Source organism: Anomaloglossus baeobatrachus, chromosome 1 (genome assembly GCF_048569485.1).
Source record: "Anomaloglossus baeobatrachus isolate aAnoBae1 chromosome 1, aAnoBae1.hap1, whole genome shotgun sequence".
NCBI lineage: Eukaryota > Metazoa > Chordata > Amphibia > Anura > Aromobatidae > Anomaloglossus > Anomaloglossus baeobatrachus.
Window position 1 is genome coordinate 739,214,913 of NC_134353.1, and position 22,143 is coordinate 739,237,055.

The window sequence follows — 22,143 nt, forward strand, 5'->3', positions numbered from 1 at the left end:
GGTGTATAGCCAGAAGGGGAGGGGCCTTACACTTTTAAGTGTAGTTCTTTGTGCGGCCTCCAGAGGCAGTAGCTATACACCCACTGTCTGGGTCTCCCAATTGGAGCTAGAAGAAAAGGAATTTACGGTAAGTAAACAAAATTCCCTTCTTTATCACTCAGCTGATTGAAGGATCCTCTAGTACACTGGTGAAGAAAATATTTTTTACATAAAATTACCCTACATTCCATAAATTTGTTTTTTCAGTAAAATAAATATGTGAAGCCAATGAATAAGGCTACCTAATAAAACGTACCAGTGTAATCGAAGGGCATGAAGGAAGGCAGACATGCCCTCCATAACTAAAAGAATGAAAACGGTCAAACAAGAAAATGCAGCCAGTGCGGGCACCAGCAAAAACACTCCTACGTAAGAGGGCAGCACACAGAGGCCTTTACTCAGCACCATTGTCCACAACACCTCTGACAGCTCTGAAAGGGAAAGAAGAAAGCATGTGCTTAACATTTTTAGAACAATCAACATTCATATCATTTTATTACAATTTACATGACATCAAAATATTTTTCAGTTTGTTTTTTTTTAAACCATAATATTGGTAGCTATATACGCAGTGTTTAGGCCGCATGGCTGCAGGTACATGGGAAGCTTGTGTTTCTTATGTGCTTCACCTCTAGTGACTACGTTTTGCACCATTCTTGTAGAACTATTTTGCTCCTTTCTAAATTGTGCACGGTTTGTTTTAAAAAAAAAAAAAAAATGTTGTGCTAACTCCTACAAAAATCTAAAACCTCTATTTGTATTGCCCTTATAGGACCTTCTTTATCTATTTTTACATCCTAACTGTGGACTGGGTTGAAAAATCTATATTTTAAAGACGATTTCCCTATATACATGGATTATGATGCACTACCACATTAAGAAGATTGCAAACTGAATTTTATGGAATCGTCTGTTACAAATATGGAATGTGCATGCTATTATTGTGTTATTATGCAGTCTATGTATGGGTTAAAAAAATCTATATGGTATAAGACATTATTGTTGTATTTTAGTGATTATTTCCCTGTGTATACATGGATTATGGTGTACGGTCACTATAAGTAGACTGAAACTGAATTCTCCTGGTCTCTTCTTTGATTGTTAATCTATTATGGTGTGGCTTTTTTTAATTATGGATTAACTGATTTATATTAGAGACGTGTGTCAATCAAATATCTATGTATCCTCTAGTGACTGTGAGGTAAAAACCCACAATACAAAACACCTGCAATTAATGGCACAACTGTGTACAATTGTGCCGCACCATTATTAACTGGGATGTCTAGACTGCTACGAGCACAGCACCCTGAGGCTATGTGCCCACGTTGCGTGTTTACATGCAGTTACGCTGCGATCTGCAGCGCAGCGTAACTGCATGCGTCCTGCGTCCCCTGCACAGTCTATGGAGATTGTGCAGGAGCCGTGCGCACGTGGTATATTAGAACGCAGCGATTCGGCTGCTGCCCGAATCGCTGCGTTCTAAGAAGTGACATGTCACTTCTTCCGTGCGGTTTGCATGCTGTCTATAGGGAGAGGCAGCATGCAGAGCGCACTAATCTGCCGGCACCATGCGCTTCAGAACGCAGCTGTTCAGCTGCACTCTGAAGCGCACCTTTTAGGTGCGGTGCACAGCGCACACGTGCGCACATAGCCTAAGGGTGCGACCGCACTTTGCTTTTTTGCTGCTTTTTCAACTGCAGCATTTAATGCCAAAATGGATGTGTTCTGCTTTTCAAGCAAAGTCTATGGGAATTTGGGTTTCTAGACCGCACTGTGCAGTTCAAACTGCAGCCTTTTTGTTGCAGAACTTTGGTCAAAAACTCAGCTTTGCAGTGCAAAACCCAAATTGGCAAAAACAATTGACACATCCATTTTGGCATTAAATGCTGCAGTTGAAAAAGCAGGTAAAAAGCAGGTAAAAAGCAGGTAAAAAGCAAAGTGCGGTCGCACCCTAAGGCTGCATTCACATGTTGAGGTCATTTTGCCCTTTTTTTTCATACCATGTTGCAAAAAAATGCTGCAAGAATTGACATGCTGCAGATTGAGAGAAAACAAAAACCTTATGATGGTTCAAATCTGCAAGGAAACAATCAGCAGCATGTGTATGAGATTTTAGATAACTCATTTAATTTGCTGAACCTGTAAAACGCTGCATTTTTTCCACAGCAAAAACAGGCACAAAAGTGGCGTGTGAACAAGTCTTAGGGGTACTTTGCACGCTGCGACATAGCTAGCCGATTGTAGCGATGCCGAGCGCGATAGTTCCCGCCCCCGTCGCAGCTGCGATCTCTTGTGATAGCTGCCGTAGCGAACATTATCGCTACGGCAGCTTCACACGCACTTACCTGTCCTGCGACGTCGCTCTGGCCGGCAACCCGCCTCCTTCCTAAGGGGGCGGGTCGTGCGGTGTCACAGCGACGTCACATGGCAGGCGGCCAATAGAAGCGGAGGGGCGGAGATGAGCGGGACGTAAACATCCCGCCCACCTCCTTCCTTCCTCATTGCAGGCGGGACGCAGGTAAGGAGATGTTCCTCGCTCCTGCGGCTTCATACACAGCGATGTGTGCTGCCGCAGGAACGAGGAACAACATCGTACCTGTCGCTGAAGCGAAATTATGGAAATGACCGACGCTACACAGATCACTGATTTTCGACGCTTTTGCGATCATTTATCGGTGCTTCTAGGCTTTACACGTTGCGACGTCGTTACCGGCGCCGAATGTGCGTCACTTTCGATTTGACCCAGACGATATCGCAGTAGCGATGTCGCAACGTGCAAAGTACCCCTAAGGCTATGTTCACACACTGCATCTTTTCTTAACCACAAAAATGCAGCGTTTTTGGCCCCAAAAAAGGCACCTGCAGCAAAAACGCATCAAAAAACGCATGTGTTTTTGACACATTTTGCCCAATGCGTTTTTTAAGTGAAATCTATTGACTGGAAGAGCTCAAAAAACGCAAAAAGAATTGACATGCTGCATCTTCAAAAACGCAGCCAAAAAAAGATTCACTGTGTGGACAGCAAAATAGAAAGCTCAGACTTTGATGGGAGAAGGAAATGCATGCATTTAGGTGCATCTTTGTGACCTCAAAAACGCCCCAAAAACGCAGTAAAAGATGCCCTGTGTGAACATAGCCTTACGAGTATGTAAACAAGAGGTCATTGTGCTGCATTTTTTTCTGTTTCATTGAATCGTGGCAAAATCACGCAGCGCCATCACACCATGTGCACATACACGAAAGTACTCAGCTGCAAATCACAACCATCTCGCTCCAAAATAAATGCAGTGTAAAGTCTTTTTTTCCCATATTCAAAAATAACATAATACTATTAGGCTATGTGTCCACGGTAGAATGTACCTGCGGATTTTTCTGCATGAAAAACCGCGACTCTCGCGTCAAATCCGCACCTTTTTTTTGCCGCGGATTTACCGCGGAATTGCCGCGGATTTTGATGCTGATTTTTTTTTTTTCTTTCCCAATTCTATAGCCAAAATCCGCACCAAAATCCGCAACAATAATTGACATGCTGCAGATTTTTCCGGATCAAAATCCGCGGCAAATCCGCCGCGGAAAAATCCACAGCATGGACACAGCATTTCCAAAATGCCATTGAAATGGCTTGGAAGTGCCGCTGCTGCAGATTTTCGGAAAATCCGCGGCAAATCCGCGGCAAAATCCGCGCAAAATCCGCAGCGTGGGCACATCGCCTTAAACTGCAGAAAAGTTACATAACAGGTGTCACGTATGAGAGGCAACACTTACGAGCATGTGCCAGGCTTAGAGCCCAGAGACGCAGGTAGGAGGCAGTGTTGGAAATACATCCCAGGCAGTACTCAATGGTGTGGATTGCCTGATTTATAAATATCTCCGCCACATCAAACTGCAAAAGAAACCAAGACAGCAATAAGATGTCATGTTCACACATACGGGAGTCAGTCTGGATTTAGCCGCTGCTCACAATCTGCAGGAAATAGAAAGAAATGTAATATTTTATACCACATTCGAATACAGTGGAATATTGAATACGCTGCAGATAGCGGATGTTGCCACTGGATCTTGCCTTTAATTACTACAATTCAATAAAAAATGGGCTAATCACTGTGTATATCCGCTGCCACATCTGTAGCAGAAATGTGGGATTTTTTTCCAGAAATTCACAATCTGATACATGATAACAGTATGGTTACATAAGACAACGGTGTACTGGGGGAACATGGATATATAAAGCCAGACAATGAAGACTTTAGTCACCTCCTCTTTTTCCCTTTCATGGCCTGTATGATTGCCGCCCTCTTCCGGGTCATGTGATCGAAGTAATGACAGCTCTTCCTCGCTGCCACGCCGAACTAACGCATATCCTTTCTATCAGAAAAAATAAATATCGTTATATGGCTAGAAATATAAGAGGTCCGAGAAATGTCTCTAACTGTACAGATGTGTTTACGTTTAGGTCTTTCTAGTTGATTAACCCTAGAACGCGCAACCATAGAAATTTGTACAGCCCCGGGGCTCGGCTGGCTGCCGAGCCGCTCGGATCCATGCTCGTCGGTGAGTGGCTCGAGCTCCTTCCGGACCCAGAACTCTGAAGGGATGATGGCGCTACGTGAGGGGTGGTGTTCGGTGGGGAGGTTCACGGCAGGGGCCGCGGTTGTTTGGGGGGTTAAGTTCGTGACGCCACCCACGGGTTGTGGTGAGTGAGTGGGCACCACCGCTGCCGTTGACTACGCTCCCGGGGACGGTGTTGTGCAGCTTGGTGTCGATCCGCTCCGTGGGCAGGGGTTGGTGGCTCCGGGGGCCCGAGGGCACTGTTGTACTCACTATTATAAATACACCGGAGTCTCTGGTAAACCAAAAGGATGGTGGTCGGTGCCCGCAGCCGGCTGCGCTTTGCCCCTTACTCAGGTTGGTGGTTCTCGCCTTTCTCCTGCACCTCTGTAGTAGAATGTTGACTTCCTTCGCTTCAGCGACGGGGGTCCGCTCCCCGGCTAGTGAATATCGGGGGAGCCCGTTTGCCCGCAGACGGCGGCCCGTGGGATCTCTATGCCTGGGCGGTGACTTTCTATCCCCCTGGTTGGGCTGTTGCCTTCAGTCGGGACTTGAATGGGAAAGAACCTAAGGTCCAGACCCCAATCAGTGAATTCGACTCGGTCCAGTGGCTTCTGAGCCTCGTACTGAGCCTGAGTACCCCTCCTGGTGCTCCGGTTTCCGTTCGGTTCCCCGGTTCGGTACCGGCGGGCCACTACCCTGTCCCTGACTGTTCCACCGGCTGTCTTCCCGGCTCCTGCAGACGGCCACCACCGTCTGCCTCCTGGCCACAGGGTATCCGGACTCCTATGCAGATCCCTGACAGACGTTACTCCTCACTACTCCACTTCAACTCCTCTCCTTTTCACTTCCCTAACAGGTCTCTCTCTGTTTTCCCGCCTCAGGCTATCCGAACTCCTCGGTGGGTGTGGCCAACCGCCTGGCTCCGCCCCCAGGTGTGAACGTCAAGACCTGAGAGGGGTGACTCAGGGTTTTTTAGGTTGGCTGCTGATACCTTTTTAAGGGCTGGTGTTTGTGCAGGGGGCCTACCTGTGACTACCTGGCTAGTCTAGGGTGTCACAAATCTACCATAGAAAACAAGTGACCTAGCAGGCCTGCGAGGCCCCAGGTATGCGTTATAGGGTTAAATAGCTGCAGCAAAATACATTTAAAAAACAAAAACACAAAACAAAACACAAAATGTTCCACTGTAGAACATTGTCCACCATTGTTTTAGGGTAAGCAATCTTCCTATACATACAGACAACATTTTCTGAAATTACTTTACTACAGATCGCCATGAGATCTACTTCTTTACAAAATGCCGTTGAAGCTGTAGGTCCAGCAATTCTAACATAATACGGTATTAAAATAGTCAGGGTTAAAGGACAAATAGAATGCAGCGTACCCGGTAATTTCCAAGCGTCTGACCTCCGTGGTGCTGCCAGTACAGATACAGTGGCTTCCCAAACAGTAGCACAGGAAAGCAGAGGAACACAATCACCACCAAGAATATTTGGAAACCAAACTAAATGGAGAAAAAAAAAAATCCAACTGTGACTTCCAGCGTAATGTTATTAAAATAGTGTATTCTGCTTCTGTATTACAAGAAAATATAACAAGTAAATCACAATAAGAAGTGAAAGTGACTGTCCGGGCTTCCCTGTTAGTGACCTGTGTTTATCTGATCTTTTTCTCATGGCTGGTTTACGATCTGCACTTTATAATCATTCTGTCCTGATTGACTTCTCACGTGGCAGGTTTGATGTGGTCTGGGGGTCATGCCTGGATGGTCTGTCATTGTGATTGTAATGATGTTTTGTTTCAGCTTGCAAAGCGCTCACTCGGCCGAACCCGCCTATGATCTCTATGAGAAAGCTGCTGACTGACAGGGAGAACAATGCAATCAGCAGTCCAAAATAACAAAGGCGCAATTGACATCTCTCCTGGCCATCAGTCGTCTGGCACCCCCATACCAGTTACGTCATTCGCTAAACCCATTAATATTGATGACTTCATTCGATATTAGTCTAATGTGTTCAGGGGCCTTAAAGGGAATTTGACAGCAGGTTTTGGCTACCTCATCTGAGAGCAGCATAACGTAGGCAAGGAGATTCTGAACCTAACGATGTATCCCTTACATTACTGGGTGCAGCCGTTCTGACACAAATCAAAGATTTTAGATTCAGGTCATGTAGCTGAGCCCAGGGAGCTGTCCCCGCCCACACCAGGCTCTCTATAGATATTGTATAGTGACAGTGAGGTATCAATCACAGCAGAGGGCATGTCAGACATCTCTGCACCCGAGTTTCTAGCCCTGCAATAAGGGTTCTGTTACTTAAACAAACATAGCAAACAAATAAACAAAAGATCGGACTGTGACAAAAAAGAGAATTTTGTTACTTACCGTAAATTCTTTTTCTTATAGTTCCGTCATGGGAGACCCAAACCATGGGGTGTATAGCTACTGCCCCCTGAGGACACACAAAGTTACTACACTTAAAACGTGTAGCTCCTCCCTCCTAGCATATACACCCCCTGCTAGCCAGTCCTAGCCAGTTTAGTGCAAAAGCTGAAGGAGGACATCCACCCACAAGAAGAGACAGAGTAAAATCCGGAAGAACCGGAACCTCTGTCTACAACAATAACAGCCGGTGAAGACACACGGAACAAGAAACCTGCCAACAGGCAATAGGGAGGGTGCTGGGTCTCCCATGACGGAACTATAAGAAAAAGAATTTACGGTAAGTAACAAAATTCTCTTTTTCTTTATCGTTCCTATGGGAGACCCAAACCATGGGACGTTCAAAAGCAGTCCATGGGTGGGAATAAACAGACAACTGAGAAGCAGGTAAACCTAACTTCACAAATGGGCGACAGACGCCGGAAAAATGCGTCTGCCCAAGCCCGCGTCTGCCAAAGCATGAGCATGCCTTGGGTAGTGCTTCGAAAAAGCATGCAGACTAATTCGAGCTGCAGTGTGACAGACCTACTGAGCCGTAACCTGGTGCCTGAAAGCCCAAAAAGGCGCCGACAGGTCTGATCAAATGTGCTCTGATCCCCGGCGGGGAAGGCACTTGAGTATACTTGTAGGTCTCGAAAGTGGCCGACCTAAGCCAACGAATCAGGGTCGGCTTAGATGCCGAGAGACCTCTACGCTGACTAGCAGTCAGCACCAGAGAGAGGTGCACCGCCTAATAACGGCGGTGCGAGACACAGAGATCCGGAGCTCCCGCGCCAGATCCAGGATATGCAACACTTCCTCAAGCGATGAACAGGAGCCGGACAAAAGGAAGGCAGGAAAATTGCCCCGGATAAGGTGGAAGCAGCAACCACCTTAGGGAAAAAAAAGTCCGGAGTCGGACGAAGACCACCTTGTCTTGATGCAAAAGACCAAAAAAGGGGGTGACTCCGAGAGAGTGCAGCCAGAACTCTCTGGCGGGAAATTATAGCCACTAGAAAGACTACTTTCTGTGAAAGATGAAACAAAGAAACCTCCCCAAGAGGCGCAAAGGGGGTTTCCGGGAACCGGGAGGACCGGATTAAGGTCCCAGGCTCCATAGGCTGCCGGAAAGGCGGAATGATGTGAGATGCGCCCTTAAAGGAGCGCACCGGAGCCAGCCGGACGATACGCCGCTGGCACATACTGACAGAGCCGAGACCTGTCCCTTAATAAGGGATAGTCCTAGCTGTAGACCGGACTGTGGAAGGGACAGGAGGGTCGGCAAGGCCAAAGAGGTCAAAGGACACTTTTGAGCTCGAGTCGTAGCGGAGATGACTTCAGGAAGGATATAAGAAGTCGCCAAGATCCAGGACTCAAGAGCTACGCCGTCAATCTGAGAATCCAGAATTCTGACGGAAAAAACGGACCCTTTGAGAAAAGGTCTGAACGGTCCGGAAGATGCCATGGCAACCCAACGGACAGAAGGAGCAGGTCAGAGTACCAAGCCTGCCTGGTCAGTCTGGAGTAGGAGAATGACCCGACGGCCCCCTTTACTGATCTTGCGCAGGACTCTGGACAAGAGGTAGAGGGTGAAATACGTAAAGAGACGAAGCTGGGATCAAACATGAACCAGTGTGTCTACCGCAAAACCTGAGGATTGTGGACCACGGTTGGACAGCTGAAATAGTCTGCCTCGCAGTTTTCACATCTAGGATGTGGGCTGCGGATACGGTGGACTAGGAGTCCCTTGTCCACTGAAGAATGTTGAGCCGCCAAGATCGCCAGGCGGCTGAGTGTCCCGCCCTGGAAGCTGATGTAGGAAAACGCTGTCACGTTTTCCGACTGGACTCGAATGTGCCTAGCCGCCAACAGATGGTGAAGGATTAGAGAGCTAGAAATACAGCTCTGATTTCCAGCACATTGATCCAGAGGGCTGATTCGGACAGAGTCCAAGCGCCCTGCGCTCCACGGTGGAGATATACTGCTCCCAAGGTGGATAGGCTAGCCTCCTGGTGAGGATCACCCGGGACGGGGCCAGGAAGGAGCGCCCCTGAGACAGAGTGGCCGAAGCCACCACTGAAACGAGCCCCTGGTCAGTGGCGAAGCCACCACCCCGTGGGAGGAGGGAGTTCGCTTGTACAGCGGAAAACATCCAGTCTCAGAGGACGCAGGAGAAACTGGGCAAGGAATCGCTTCCATTGACGCCACCGTCTGACCAGCACCCGTATATGGTGTCTGATTGAACGTCGTCGACCGCCCTGTGGAGGGAGTACTGATCGACTAAGAGCAGCTTCACAAGTGCCGACAGAATCTCAAGAAGGCCGTCCAGGGCAAAAGATCACTGCCAATCCCTAGGGGTGCAGGACCCTAATCACAGCTGCCCCAATGAGAATACTCGAGGGGCCGTGGCTAACCCCAAGGGAAAAGCCACGAATTGGACCACTCCGATTGTCAAAACGTAGTCAACGCTGGTGTGAAACTGCGATTGACTCCTGCAGATAGGCATCTCTGATGCCGGTGGCTGCTAGGGAATCTCCTTGGGTTCTTGATTGATCCGGTGAAAAACACACGGAACAAAACCGAGACTCCATGTGAAAACGCCACACCTGACTATGCTTGAAAAGCTAAAGATCCAGGTCGGAAGGCACCGCCCTCTTCGGGGACTAGGAATAGATTTAAGCAAAAATCTCAGAACCGTTCCCAGTCGGGAGCCGGTACAATTACTCCATTGGCCTGCAGAAATGCCACGGCCTGTGAGAAGGCGGCGGCCTTGGAGCCGGGAGGAGTTGACAGAAAAAATCTGTTTGGCGGGTGGACAGGATTCCATCCTGTAGCCATGGGAGATATAATCCCGCCCCCACTGAACGGAGACGTGTTAGAACCCTACGCCGCCAAGTGGAGAGAGCCTGCCACCGACCAAGGAGGTTGTTGGCGTGGCTAGATAGCTCGGAGGAAGCTGACTCAGTGGCAGCATCTCCTGCGGTCTTCTGAAAACGCAGCTTCGAGCCATTTGGTTCTATGAACCTAGGCCGAGCTAGAGGACGATCAGATGGAGGAACGGAAACCACCGAAACCTCAACTGATTCCTGCCCTGGACAGGTTCCCTGGTTTAGGTTTGTGGCAAGGAAGAACACTCCCCGCCAAGAGCTTCCTTAATTTCATCCAGTTGGTTCCGAGGAAATTGGTCCCTCCGAAGCCATAGGAGCCTGCGGGTAGCGAGGAAGGTAGCCAAGACCACCGCCGTGCGGTGTCCAGCATGGCAGACCTGGCAGAGGATGAAAAGACTGAAGTCTAGAAGTTCAGGCAACCGTTTTGGGCATAGAGTCCCTGTGAGGGAATGCATCTTCTCCAGAGAAGCAGAGAAGGTACAAAAAAACCGCACTGCTGTAAAGCTGAGGAGAACGAAGCTCCTGCCGCCCCCATACCGACTTGGCCAAAAGGACAACCGGGCGGACCGCAAAACCTTAAGTGAGGAGCCATCAGCCACTGACATAACGGTCCGGGCTGAGCCACCTGAGGTGAATGAGCCCACCTCTTGACCACCATTGGTGAACAGGGGAAACACAGTCCTCAGAATCACGCTTCATGGGAAGCGATGTCAGAACGGACCCTGGGCTGGTCACAGGGGCCTGAAAACTGGAGTGGTTAAGGAACACACGTTGTGTTCACCTAGATAAGGTAACTCCGGCGGATTGAGGTCCAGTACAAAATTAATGTACCGTGGGATCCTTATAGAGATGCCGTCAGCCACTGATACAACTATCCGGGCTGAAAGTCTAGACACCGGAGTGGCCACCCTTGGCGAATGAGTACACTCCATGACCACCTCTGATGGGAGGGGGAGACAGGCAGCAGAACCCCGCTGTGGGGTCTGCAGGACAGGCTGTGGGCTTGGACGCAGCGGTTAAGGAACACACTCCTCGTCCTGTTAAAGGTATACTGATGCCTTTCTGCCAGCGGGGAATAGTCCCCTGATACAGGCGGATGGAGGTCAAGGACAAGTATAATGGACGCAATCCAGTCATTCGCATCTGCGTCACCTACGGACGGATCAATGTACATAAGGTAGCGTCCGAGCCCTTGGTAGAGACATCCTCCTCGTCCAGTGAGTCAGCTCGTAATCGGAGCTGCGGGAAGGGGAGGACAGGGGACCCTGCGTCTCCCTGTCAGGAGGACTCTGAGCCCAGAAGGAGAGTCCCTTGTGAGCTTTGCTGAGCAAGCTGAAGCAGAAAACGCCCTGAGAAGGGGGCTGCATGCTCAGCAGATGCCGGGACAGCCGACCCCTGGAAATAGGATTCCCCCAGGGGTCAGCCACCGAAACCGGAGCAGCTGGAGGGACCATTAATGAGCCTCCAAGCTGAGGGGCCACAGTGGTTATGAGCTCGGTACAGCCGTACGAGACTACCTGCAGTGGACAATAAAAACAGTAATATATAGCACAAAAGGGGTCAAACCAAGGAAAAACTCCTAAAATATAACATTTATTAGATATGCAGATAAAAGGTGGACTGCCACCATAAAAGAATAAAACATCTGTCAAGGGCTGCAGAAAGTGTACTAACAGCCTCCAGACGAATCATATAAGGCACACAGTACAGGAGGTATGAATACAAGTCACACTCAAACCTGCATTGATAAACACAGCTAGGATGGTCGCTTCATCAGAATCAAACAGATGTTCGCAACCATTAAAGCAGAAAAAAACGGCCTTACCGTATTTTTATAGGGCATGTGATGATATGGCTCAAAGTCAGGTGACCTCATAAAGGTCTTGCACAAATACCTTCACTTCGCTCGAACCATACCACAGTACCTCCCGACGCGTTTCAAAGAATCATCAGGGGAGTCATTTCAGGGTACAAGTCGTCATATCAGTAATCATAACTGGACTGATATACAATCAAAATTGCCCCATGGACGGAACCCAAATAACATCCAGCAAGGAAGAGCGCCAAGCTGCAGCTTGGCGCTCTTCCTTGCTGGATGTTATTTGGGTTCCGTCCATGGGGCAATTTTGATTGTATATCAGTCCAGTTATGATTACTGATATGACGACTTGTACCCTGAAATGACTCCCCTGATGATTCTTTGAAACGCGTCGGGAGGTACTGTGGTATGGTTCGAGCGAAGTGAAGGTATTTGTGCAAGACCTTTATGAGGTCACCTGACTTTGAGCCATATCATCACATGCCCTATAAAAATACGGTAAGGCCGTTTTTTTCTGCTTTAATGGTTGCGAACATCTGTTTGATTCTGATGAAGCGACCATCCTAGCTGTGTTTATCAATGCAGGTTTGAGTGTGACTTGTATTCATACCTCCTGTACTGTGTGCCTTATATGATTCGTCTGGAGGCTGTTAGTACACTTTCTGCAGCCCTTGACAGATGTTTTATTCTTTTATGGTGGCAGTCCACCTTTTATCTGCATATCTAATAAATGTTATATTTTAGGAGTTTTTCCTTGGTTTGACCCCTTTTGTGCTATATATTACTCTCTTGAACTAGGGGGATTTCATTAAGGTTTTTGCTATTGAGACAATAAAAACAGCCTGCAGCCTCGCTCTGTGAGACATGCTGCAGAGGTGGGGGCTCTGTCTAGAATCTCTAGAATACCCAAGACAGGGGTTCAGCCTGGGGAGACTCCAGGCTGAGGCACCACCACATAAGAACCATTACAGTGTGGGTCTGTGCTGGTTCAGACAATATAAGCTTACATGCAGAACATGTAGTGTACAGCCTTGGAGCTTTGCTCCTAGAGTGAGACATGCTGCTGAGGAGGAGGTTCTGTAATAAAGATTAACTCCTTCAGAATGCCCTGAGAGTGTATAATAGTGCACAACCAGAGGTTGTGACTTATCAGGCCGCTATATGAGTGCCCTCCGGGTTCCAAGCCTGGACCCCCAGCCAGATATTCACTCCCTCTGCACTGCAGAGCAGCCAGCGCCGACCAGTGTTCGAAGAACGCTGAGAAAATGGCGCCAGTGAGGGGGGGGCGGGGGTTAACCCAGGAGCGGGAATCGGAGGGCTAAGAAGATGTACAGGGGAGGGAATCATCTCCTCAGCTAGGAGTGTCCTCCCCTGTGCAGAGCGGCCGGCGGGCGGCGCTGCAGTGTCCCCCTGCATGACTGACATGCAGGGGAACGAAACGAAACTAGGCCGCGGCTGAAGCCGGGGCCTAGAGTTAAGCATGCGGCCGACAATCAGGCATCATCGGCGCGGTTCTCAGTAAAAACCGTGGAACCGGCCGGAAACACAGTAAAAAGCAGCATTACCAAAGTAAATCACTGTCCCCCCCCAATAAAAGTGCCCCACATTGCAGAAGGACCCTCTGAATAACGTCTCTATACTTAGCTTTGAGACGCAGGGCCCAGTCCCTGGGTGGGGTGGGGGTTCAGTGCTCCGTCCAGCAGGGTCCTGCAAAACGGCTGCGGATGGAGGTCGGTCTCCTGCCAGGCAGTGAGAACCGTGTTGGCTCTAACTTCAAGCCAGAGCCCCTAAGGGATGGTGAAGGAGCGCGGCATGAAGGGCTCCTGCCCTGAAGTCAACCTTAACAGCACCGCCGCCAGGGGGGTGAGAAGGGACATGCCGGGAGTCCAGTGGACCCGCTTTTCTTCCAAATCTTTAGAAAAAATGAAAAATCAAAAAAGGATGCATGTGTGTGTGTGATTCCTCCAGACACAAAGCATGAAACTGGCTAGGACTGGCTAGCAGGGGGTGTATATGCTAGGAGGGAGGAGCTACACGTTTTAAGTGTAGTAACTTTGTGTGTCCTCCGAGGGCAGTAGCTATACACCCCATGGTTTGGGTCTCCCATAGGAACGATAAAGAAAAACAGGCATGCCTGAACTTTCTGTGTTAACTCTTGCAGTATGCTCTCTTCAGCTTACATAGCAAAAACCTGCTGACAGATTCCCTTTAAGCAAAATCACAGCCACGTTATTTAGTGAATCTGCATTGGTTTCCTTTTTTAATTCAATACTAAAATTTAATATGTGGGCAATGACAGGATTTAAAGACTGAAGCTATCAAGGAAAACATTTCCCCTGAGCCAAAAACTGCACTATTAACCAAGTTGGTTTTATTTTTTTTTTAATTATACATTAGTTAAAAATGAGATTACATAACAAAAAAAAAATCTACCAATAGGAAACAAAAAATTAATTACTCTTCCAGATTTACTTATTGTTAATTGATATATTTTTTAAAGGCCCATGCAAGTTTGTACTTCCAAAATAAAAGCTAGCTTTCAATAAACTCAACACTATATCCTTGGCTTTTTTGCACTATAAATTGGAGTAAACTGTTCATAGATATATCTAAAACGTAGACATACAAAGCCATGGTCACTTTCAAGCTTTAAAGCAAAGACGTGTTGAGACTGGCTTTAAAAAAAATAAAAAACAAAGCATTCTGCCTGGTGAAAACAAATCATAAATATGTCTACTTTCCATGATAAAAATAACCCAATGGCTGGATTTTTGGCATTTTTTATTAAAAAGCAGAGTGCTCTAGGCATGGCATTCCATCTAGTGTTGTCCACTGTAGGCTTCTCAGTAGAACTTTACAGCAAAAAAAAAAAAAAAAAAAAAAAATCGCATTCCACTCGTATCAATGTGTTACTCTATGTGGTCGCTCCCATCAGCGATTTTTTTCTCAGCCCTAATTGGACCGAGAAAACAAATCGCAGCATGCTGCGGGTGGTATCCAAGTCGTTTTCACTCGCACCCATAAAAGTCTATGGGAACGAGAGGAACAGCACGCTGCACTCGCATTACACCGGAGTACAGTGCGATAATCACATCAGCTGACAATGGATGAGATAGAGAAATTAGTCCCTCCCTCTCCTCCGCAGCGCGTGCCATCTCCTCCACAGCTGTGCTGTGATCACAGGATGAGATCACAGTGGCATGACACTCCGCTTACACTCGCAGCAGATCGGGAGCGATGCACTCACAGTAATGCTCAAGTGGCTCCAACCTAAAACTGAAACTCGAAGTATGTCTCAGACATCCCGTTTAACAAACAGAGAGGTCCATATATGTGGCTCGTGGCTATAATTCACCTTTGCTCATTAATAGCAGGTTTAGCAAACTGCTACAAAAGATCACTTGTACTATACATAGCAATGCATCAACACTATTACGTATAGCGAAAATTAAGGTCTGCTATGAACGCCAGCTAAATGCTGGCTTTAACAGGTAAACAGTCATTACAAACGGGGGGAGGAGGTCTTCAGTAGACCCCTTGCTGTAATGGCAGCCCATTGGCAACCCACAGTCGTGCCATTGGGCGCATAGAACGACACGCCTCCTTGCTTGCGTGCATTAAATGCCCCTGTCAGAGATGGCCAACGGCATTTAACAGTGTAACAGCTGCGGGTGGACCTCTACTCAATGAGTGACTGTTAGAGGCAGATGATGGCTCAATGATGCAAGCATGAAAGTCAGGGACCTGGCATATGACGCACCAGTACCTCATATGTTGGTAAGGGGTTAGAGACATAGTGGCTCACTGGTTAGTACTGCATTCTTGCAGCCTTGGGGTCCTGGGTTTATAACCCATGAAGGACAACATCTTCAAGGAGTTTGTATGTTCTCCCTGTGTTTGCGTGGGTTTCCTCCAGGTTCTCCTGTTTCCTCCCACACTCCAGACATTCAGAAAGGGAATTTAGACTGTGAGCCCCAATGGGGACAGTGATGCTGATGGGAGCATTACTAAAAGATGTAGGCCAAAATTACTGTATAGTCCTAATTGTAAAACTATATTACTTAAAAAAGGGGATAAAATGTAAAAAAAAAAAAAAAAAGCAAAATAAAAAGCATGAAACAATGTTTTTTTTTTACTAATACATATATATATATATACATATATATATATATACACATATATATATATATATATATATATATATATATATATATATATATTTTTTTTTTTTTTTTAACAAAAAAGTGCACATTTGTTATAATAAACAAGTGAAAAATGTTTGAAAACAGTGATCCAAAAATGTATAGAAAAAAAAAATTGTACCAATAAAAATGTCACTTTGTCTTAAAAAGAATGTGGCCTCCCAAATTATTTATTTTTCTATGTACCGCCCACATACCCAACTGAGTTTGAGACCCGTGGGCTAAAGCAATATTTTTGTTAAAAAAAGTAAAATTTAAATTTTTTTCCTTCCACGTTGCTTTAATTCCTGTGAAACACGTAAGTAATAATAATAAATCTTTATTTCTATAGCACCAACATATTTTGCAGCGCTTTACAATTCAGGAGGTTCATATACAAACAAATAACAGTTAATAAACTTCTTGAATGTGGTTTTATGCACTTTGATAGGTGCAGTTTTTAGAATGGTGTTATTTTTGGGTATTTTCTGTTACATAGGCCGCTCAAATTCACTTCAATGTGGTCCCTAAAGAAGGGAATTTTGTTTACTTACCGTAAATTCCTTTTCTTCTAGCTCCAATTGGGAGACCCAGACAATTGGGTGTATAGCTACTGCCTCCGGAGGCCGCACAAAGTACTACACTTAAAAGTGTAAGGCCCCTCCCCTTCTGGCTATACACCCCCCCGTGGGAGCACGGGTCCCTCAGTTTTAGTGCAAAAGCAAGAAGGAGGAAAGCCAATAACTGTTTCAAAAACAAATTCAATCCGATAGACAATATCGGAGAACACAACTTATCAACATGAACAACATGTGCACCCGAAAAACAAATACCCTAAGAAAAAACAGGGCGGGTGCTGGGTCTCCCAATTGGAGCTAGAAGAAAAGGAATTTACGGTAAGTAAACAAAATTCCCTTCTTCTTTTTCGCTCCTAATTGGGAGACCCAGACAATTGGGACGTCCAAAAGCAGTCCCTGGGTGGGTAAAAGAATACCTCATGATAGGGCTGTCAAGCAGCCCTTTCTTACAGGTGGGCCACCGCCGCCTGAAGGACTTGTCTACCTAGGCTGGCATCCGCCGAAGCGTAGGTATGCACCTGATAATGCTTGGTAAAAGTGTGCAGACTCGACCAGGTAGCCGCCTGGCACACCTGCTGAGCCGTAGCCTGATGCCGTAATGCCCAGGACGCACCCACGGCTCTGGTAGAATGGGCCTTCAGTCCAGATGGAATCGGAAGCCCAGCAGAACGGTAGGTGTGAAGAATTGGTTCCTTGATCCACCGCGCAAGGGTGGATTTGGAAGCTTGCGACCCTTTATGCTGACCAGCGACCAGGATAAAGAGTGCATCCGAACGGCGCATAGGCGCCGTGCGGGAAATGTAGATCCTGAGTGCTCTCACCAGGTCCAACAGATGCAAACCCTTTTCAAATTGGTGAACTGGATGCGGACACAAAGATGGTAAAGTGATATCCTGATTGAGATGAAAGGAAGATACCACCTTGGGAAGAAACTCTGGAATTGGACGCAGAACTACCTTATCTTGGTGAAACACCAGGAAGGGAGATTTGCAAGATAACGCCGCCAGCTCTGACACTCTCCGAAGAGACGTGACCGCCACTAGAAAAGCCACTTTCTGTGAAAGCCGAGAAAAAGAAATCTCCTTTATAGGCTCGAAAGGCGGCTTCTGGAGAGCAATTAGAACCTTGTTCAGATCCCAGGGTTCCAACGGCCGCTTGTAAGGGGGAACGATATGACAAACCCCTTGCAGGAACGTGCGTACCTTAGGAAGTCGCGCTAGGCGTTTCTGAAAAAATACGGATAGCGCGGAAACTTGACCTTTAAGGGAGCTAAGCGACAAACCTTTTTCCAACCCAGACTGCAGGAAGGAAAGAAAAATAGGCAATGCAAATGGCCAGGGAGAAACTCCCTGGGCAGAGCACCAAGATAGGAATATCTTCCACGTCCTGTGGTAGATCTTGGCGGAGGATGGTTTCCTAGCCTGTCTCATGGTGGCAACAACTTCATGAGATAAACCTGAGGTCCCTAGGATCCAGGACTCAATGGCCACACAGTCAGGTTCAGGGCCGCGGAATTCAGATGGAAAAACGGCCCTTGAGACAGCAAGTCTGGACGGTCTGGTAGCGCCCACGGTTGGCCTACTGTGAGATGCCACAGATCCGGGTACCACGACCTCCTTGGCCAGTCTGGAGCGACGAGAATGGCGCGGCGGCAGTCGGACCTGATCTTGCGGAGCACTCTGGGCAATAATGCCAGAGGTGGGAACACATAAGGTAGCTGGAACTGCGACCAATCTTGAACTAAGGCGTCTGCCGCCAGAGCTCGGTGATCGTGAGACCGTGCCATGAAAACCGGGACCTTGTTGTTGTGCCGTGACGCCATCAGGTCGACGTCCGGCATCCCCCAGCGGCGAAAGATCTCCTGAAACACGTCCGGGTGGAGGGACCATTCTCCTGCGTCCATGCCCTGGCGACTTAGAAAGTCTGCTTCCCAGTTTTCCACGCCTGGGATGTGAACTGCGGATATGGTGGATGCTGTGTCTTCCACCCACGTCAGAATCCGCCGGACTTCCTGGAAGGCTTGCCGACTGCGTGTTCCCCCTTGGTGGTTGATGTACGCCACCGCTGTGGAATTGTCCGACTGAATCCGGATCTGCTTGCCTGCCAGCCACTGTTGGAAGGCTCGCAGGGCAAGAAAAATTGCTCTGATTTCCAGAACATTGATCTGAAGGGTGGACTCTTTCTGAGTCCACGTACCCTGAGCCCTGTGGTGAAGAAACACTGCTCCCCACCCGGATAGGCTCGCATCTGTCGTGACCACCGCCCAGGATGGGGGTAGAAACGACCTTCCTTTTGACAATGAGGTGGGAAGAAGCCACCACCGGAGAGAGTCCTTGGCTGTCTGAGAGAGGGAGACATCCCTGTCGAGGGACGTCGACTTCCCGTCCCATTGGCGGAGAATGTCCCATTGTAGAGGGCGCAGATGAAACTGCGCGAAAGGGACTGCTTCCATTGCTGCCACCATTTTCCCTAGGAAATGCATGAGGCGCCTCAAGGAGTGCGACTGGCTCTGAAGAAGAGATTGCACCCCTGTCTGCAGCGAGCACTGCTTGTCCAGTGGAAGTTTCACTATCGCTGAGAGAGTATGAAACTCCATGCCAAGATATGTTAGTGATTGGGTCGGGGTTAGATTTGACTTTGAAAAGTTGACAATCCACCCGAACCTCTGGAGAGTCTTCAGTGCCACGTTCAGACTGTGTTGGCATGCCTCTTGAGAGGGTGCCTTTATCAGCAGATCGTCCAGATACGGGATCACAGAGTGACCCTGTGAGTGCAGGACTGCTACTACTGCTGCCATGACCTTGGTGAAGACCCGAGGGGCTGTTGCCAGCCCGAAAGGAAGCGCTACGAACTGCAGGTGTTCGCTTCCTATAACGAAGCGTAGAAAACGCTGATGCTCTGGCGCAATCGGTACGTGGAGATAAGCATCTTTGATGTCTATTGATGCTAGGAAATCTCCTTGAGACATTGAGGCGATGACGGAGCGGAGAGATTCCATCCGGAATCTCCTGGTTTTTACGTGTTTGTTGAGCAACTTTAGATCCAGGACGGGACGAAACGACCCGTCCTTCTTTGGCACCACAAACAAATTGGAGTAAAAACCGTGACCTTGTTCCTGAAGAGGAACGGAAGTCACCACTCCTTCCGCCTTTAGAGCGGCCACCGCCTGCAGCAGAGCATCGGCCCGGTCGGGCGGTGGAGAAGTTCTGAAGAAACGAGTTGGAGGACGAGAGCTGAACTCTATCCTGTACCCGTGAGACAGAATGTCCCTCACCCAACGGTCTTTGACCTGTGACAGCCAAATGTCGCCAAAGCGGGAGAGCCTGCCACCGACCGAGGATGCGGAGAGAGGAGGCTGAGAGTCATGAGGAAGCCGTCTTGGTAACGGTTCTTCCTGCTGTCTTTTTTGGGCGTGATTGAGTCCGCCAAGAATCTGAGCCTCTCTGATCCTTTTGAGTCCTTTTGGACGAGGAGAATTGGGACCTGCCTGAGCCTCGAAAGGACCGAAAACCAGACTGACCCCTCCTTTGTTGGGGTTTGTTTTGTCTGTGTTGAGGTAAGGATGAATCCTTACCCTTGGAGTGTTTAATGATTTCATCCAAACGCTCACCAAACAATCGGTCACGAGAAAAAGGCAAACTGGTTAAGCACTTCTTGGAAGCAGAATCTGCCTTCCATTTTCTCAACCATAGGGCTCTGCGTAAAACCACGGAGTTGGCTGACGCCACCGCCGTACGGCTCGTAGAGTCTAGGACAGCATTAATCGCGTAAGACGCGAATGCAGACATTTGAGAGGTCAATGGTGCCACCTGCGGAGCAGATGTACGTGTGACTGAGTCGACTTGCGTAAGCCCAGCTGAAATAGCTTGGAGTGCCCATACGGCTGCGAATGCTGGCGCCAACGACGCTCCAATAGCTTCATAGATGGATTTCAACCAGAGCTCCATCTGTCTATCAGTGGCATCTTTAAGTGCCGCTCCATCTTCTACTGCAACTAAGGATCTAGCTGCGAGCCTGGAGATTGGAGGATCCACCTTGGGACACTGGGTCCAGCCCTTGACCACGTCAGGGGGGAAAGGATAGCGTGTATCTTTAAGCCGTTTGGAAAACCGCTTATCAGGATAAGCGTGGTGTTTCTGGATTGCGTCTCTAAAGTCAGCGTGGTCCAGAAAAGAGCTTAATTTACGCTTGGGATATCTGAAATGGAATTTCTCATGCTGTGAAGCTGACTCCTCCGCAGGAGGAGCTGGCGGAGAAATATCTAACATCTTATTGATGGACGCTATAAGATCATTCACTATGGCGTCACCATCCGGTGTATCCAGATTGAGAGCGGTCCCAGGATCAGAATCCTGGTCAGTTACATCCGCCTCATCACCCATAGATTCATCCCGCTGGGATCCTGACCAGTGAGACGAAGTTGAGGGCCCCTCATAGCGAGCCCGTTTAGGGTGTCTGGGACTGTCGTCCGAGTCAGAGACGTCACCCTGGGGTGCGTGTGACCCCCCCGGAGCACGGAAGTGTTCCAGCTGAGGGGGACCAGGGAGCAATGATTCAACAGTGTCCGTGGTCTGAGTCACTGGTCTAGACTGCAATGTTTCAAGAATTTTAGACATAGTCATAGACAATCTGTCAGCAAAAGCTGCAAACTCCGTTCCTGTCACCTGGACAGCATTCACAGGTGGTACACCCTGGGTCACGTCTAGCAGAGGCCCCGGCTGTGCAAGTGTCACAGGGGCCGAGCACTGCACACAATGGGGGTCAGTGGAACCTGCCGGTAGAGCAGCCCCACATGCGGTACAGGCAGCATATAACGTCTGTGCCTTGGCACCCTTGCGTTTTGCGGACGACATGCTGTTGCCTCCTTGTAATCTAGGAGGGTATATAGCCGAGAACACCAGCGACCGTACAGTGTCAGTATTTGCAAACACAAAATACCAGGTACACAAAACGGCACAAGTGGGGGAGAGCCCTTGAGGGCTGCTTACCGCCCGCTGAACAGCGGGTATGAGGCCGTAGAATCCCGTGTCTGGGTCTCCCCGTCTCCCCTCTGCAGCTCAGCGTGCAGGCAGGAATGGCTGCCGGCGTCCTGTGAAGAGGGGCGGACCTTGGGCGTGCCACAGACAAAAGTGCGGGAAACTGCGTCCCCCTGTGCCTAGTGTGAGGGCTGGAGTATGTAAAAAAGACTCCAGCCCTCAGTGCTGATGCTCTGTACAGCGTCCCGCCCTCCTCCTGACTGGCAGGTGCGGAGGCGGGCACGAGACGAACTAGGCCGCAAAAGCCGGGGACTGTAGTAATAAGCGCGGCCGAGATATATGCATGGCCAGCGCGGAAGTCCCCGGCGCACCACAAGTCCCAGCCGTGTCACAGTGCGACTGACCCCAGCGGCCGGCGCGACCGTTCGCCCTGGTCTACCCACTCAGCCGAGCTGTAGTGAGGAAATGGCACAAGCGCAGCAGCGCTGATGTCCCCGGCGCACTAACACACCCAGCAATGCTGCGGTGTGCGCGCATATGCACGGGGACACAGAGTACCTTGACGGAGCAGGGCCATGTCCCTGACGATACTCAGCTCCATATCCAGCGGCTTCTCCAGGGGCTGTGGATGGAGCACGGTCTCCTGTGCCTGGAGACCGGTAAAGTCCCACTTCACCCAGAGCCCTAATGGG

At 48.7% G+C, this 22,143-nt stretch overlaps 1 protein-coding gene across 1 annotated transcript in view; it reads right to left on the minus strand.

The window, feature by feature from the left end:
* ATP6V0A2 (ATPase H+ transporting V0 subunit a2) overlaps positions 1-22,143 on the minus strand; it is a 140,000-nt gene that overhangs the window by 11,432 nt on the left and 106,425 nt on the right. Inside the window, exons 16-19 of the mRNA XM_075322668.1 lie at positions 5,975-6,094; positions 4,294-4,404; positions 3,805-3,922; positions 296-470 (exon numbers count right to left, since the gene is read on the minus strand). Coding sequence (XP_075178783.1) covers positions 296-470; positions 3,805-3,922; positions 4,294-4,404; positions 5,975-6,094 — 524 coding nt within the window. The remainder of the gene's footprint in view (positions 1-295; positions 471-3,804; positions 3,923-4,293; positions 4,405-5,974; positions 6,095-22,143) is intronic.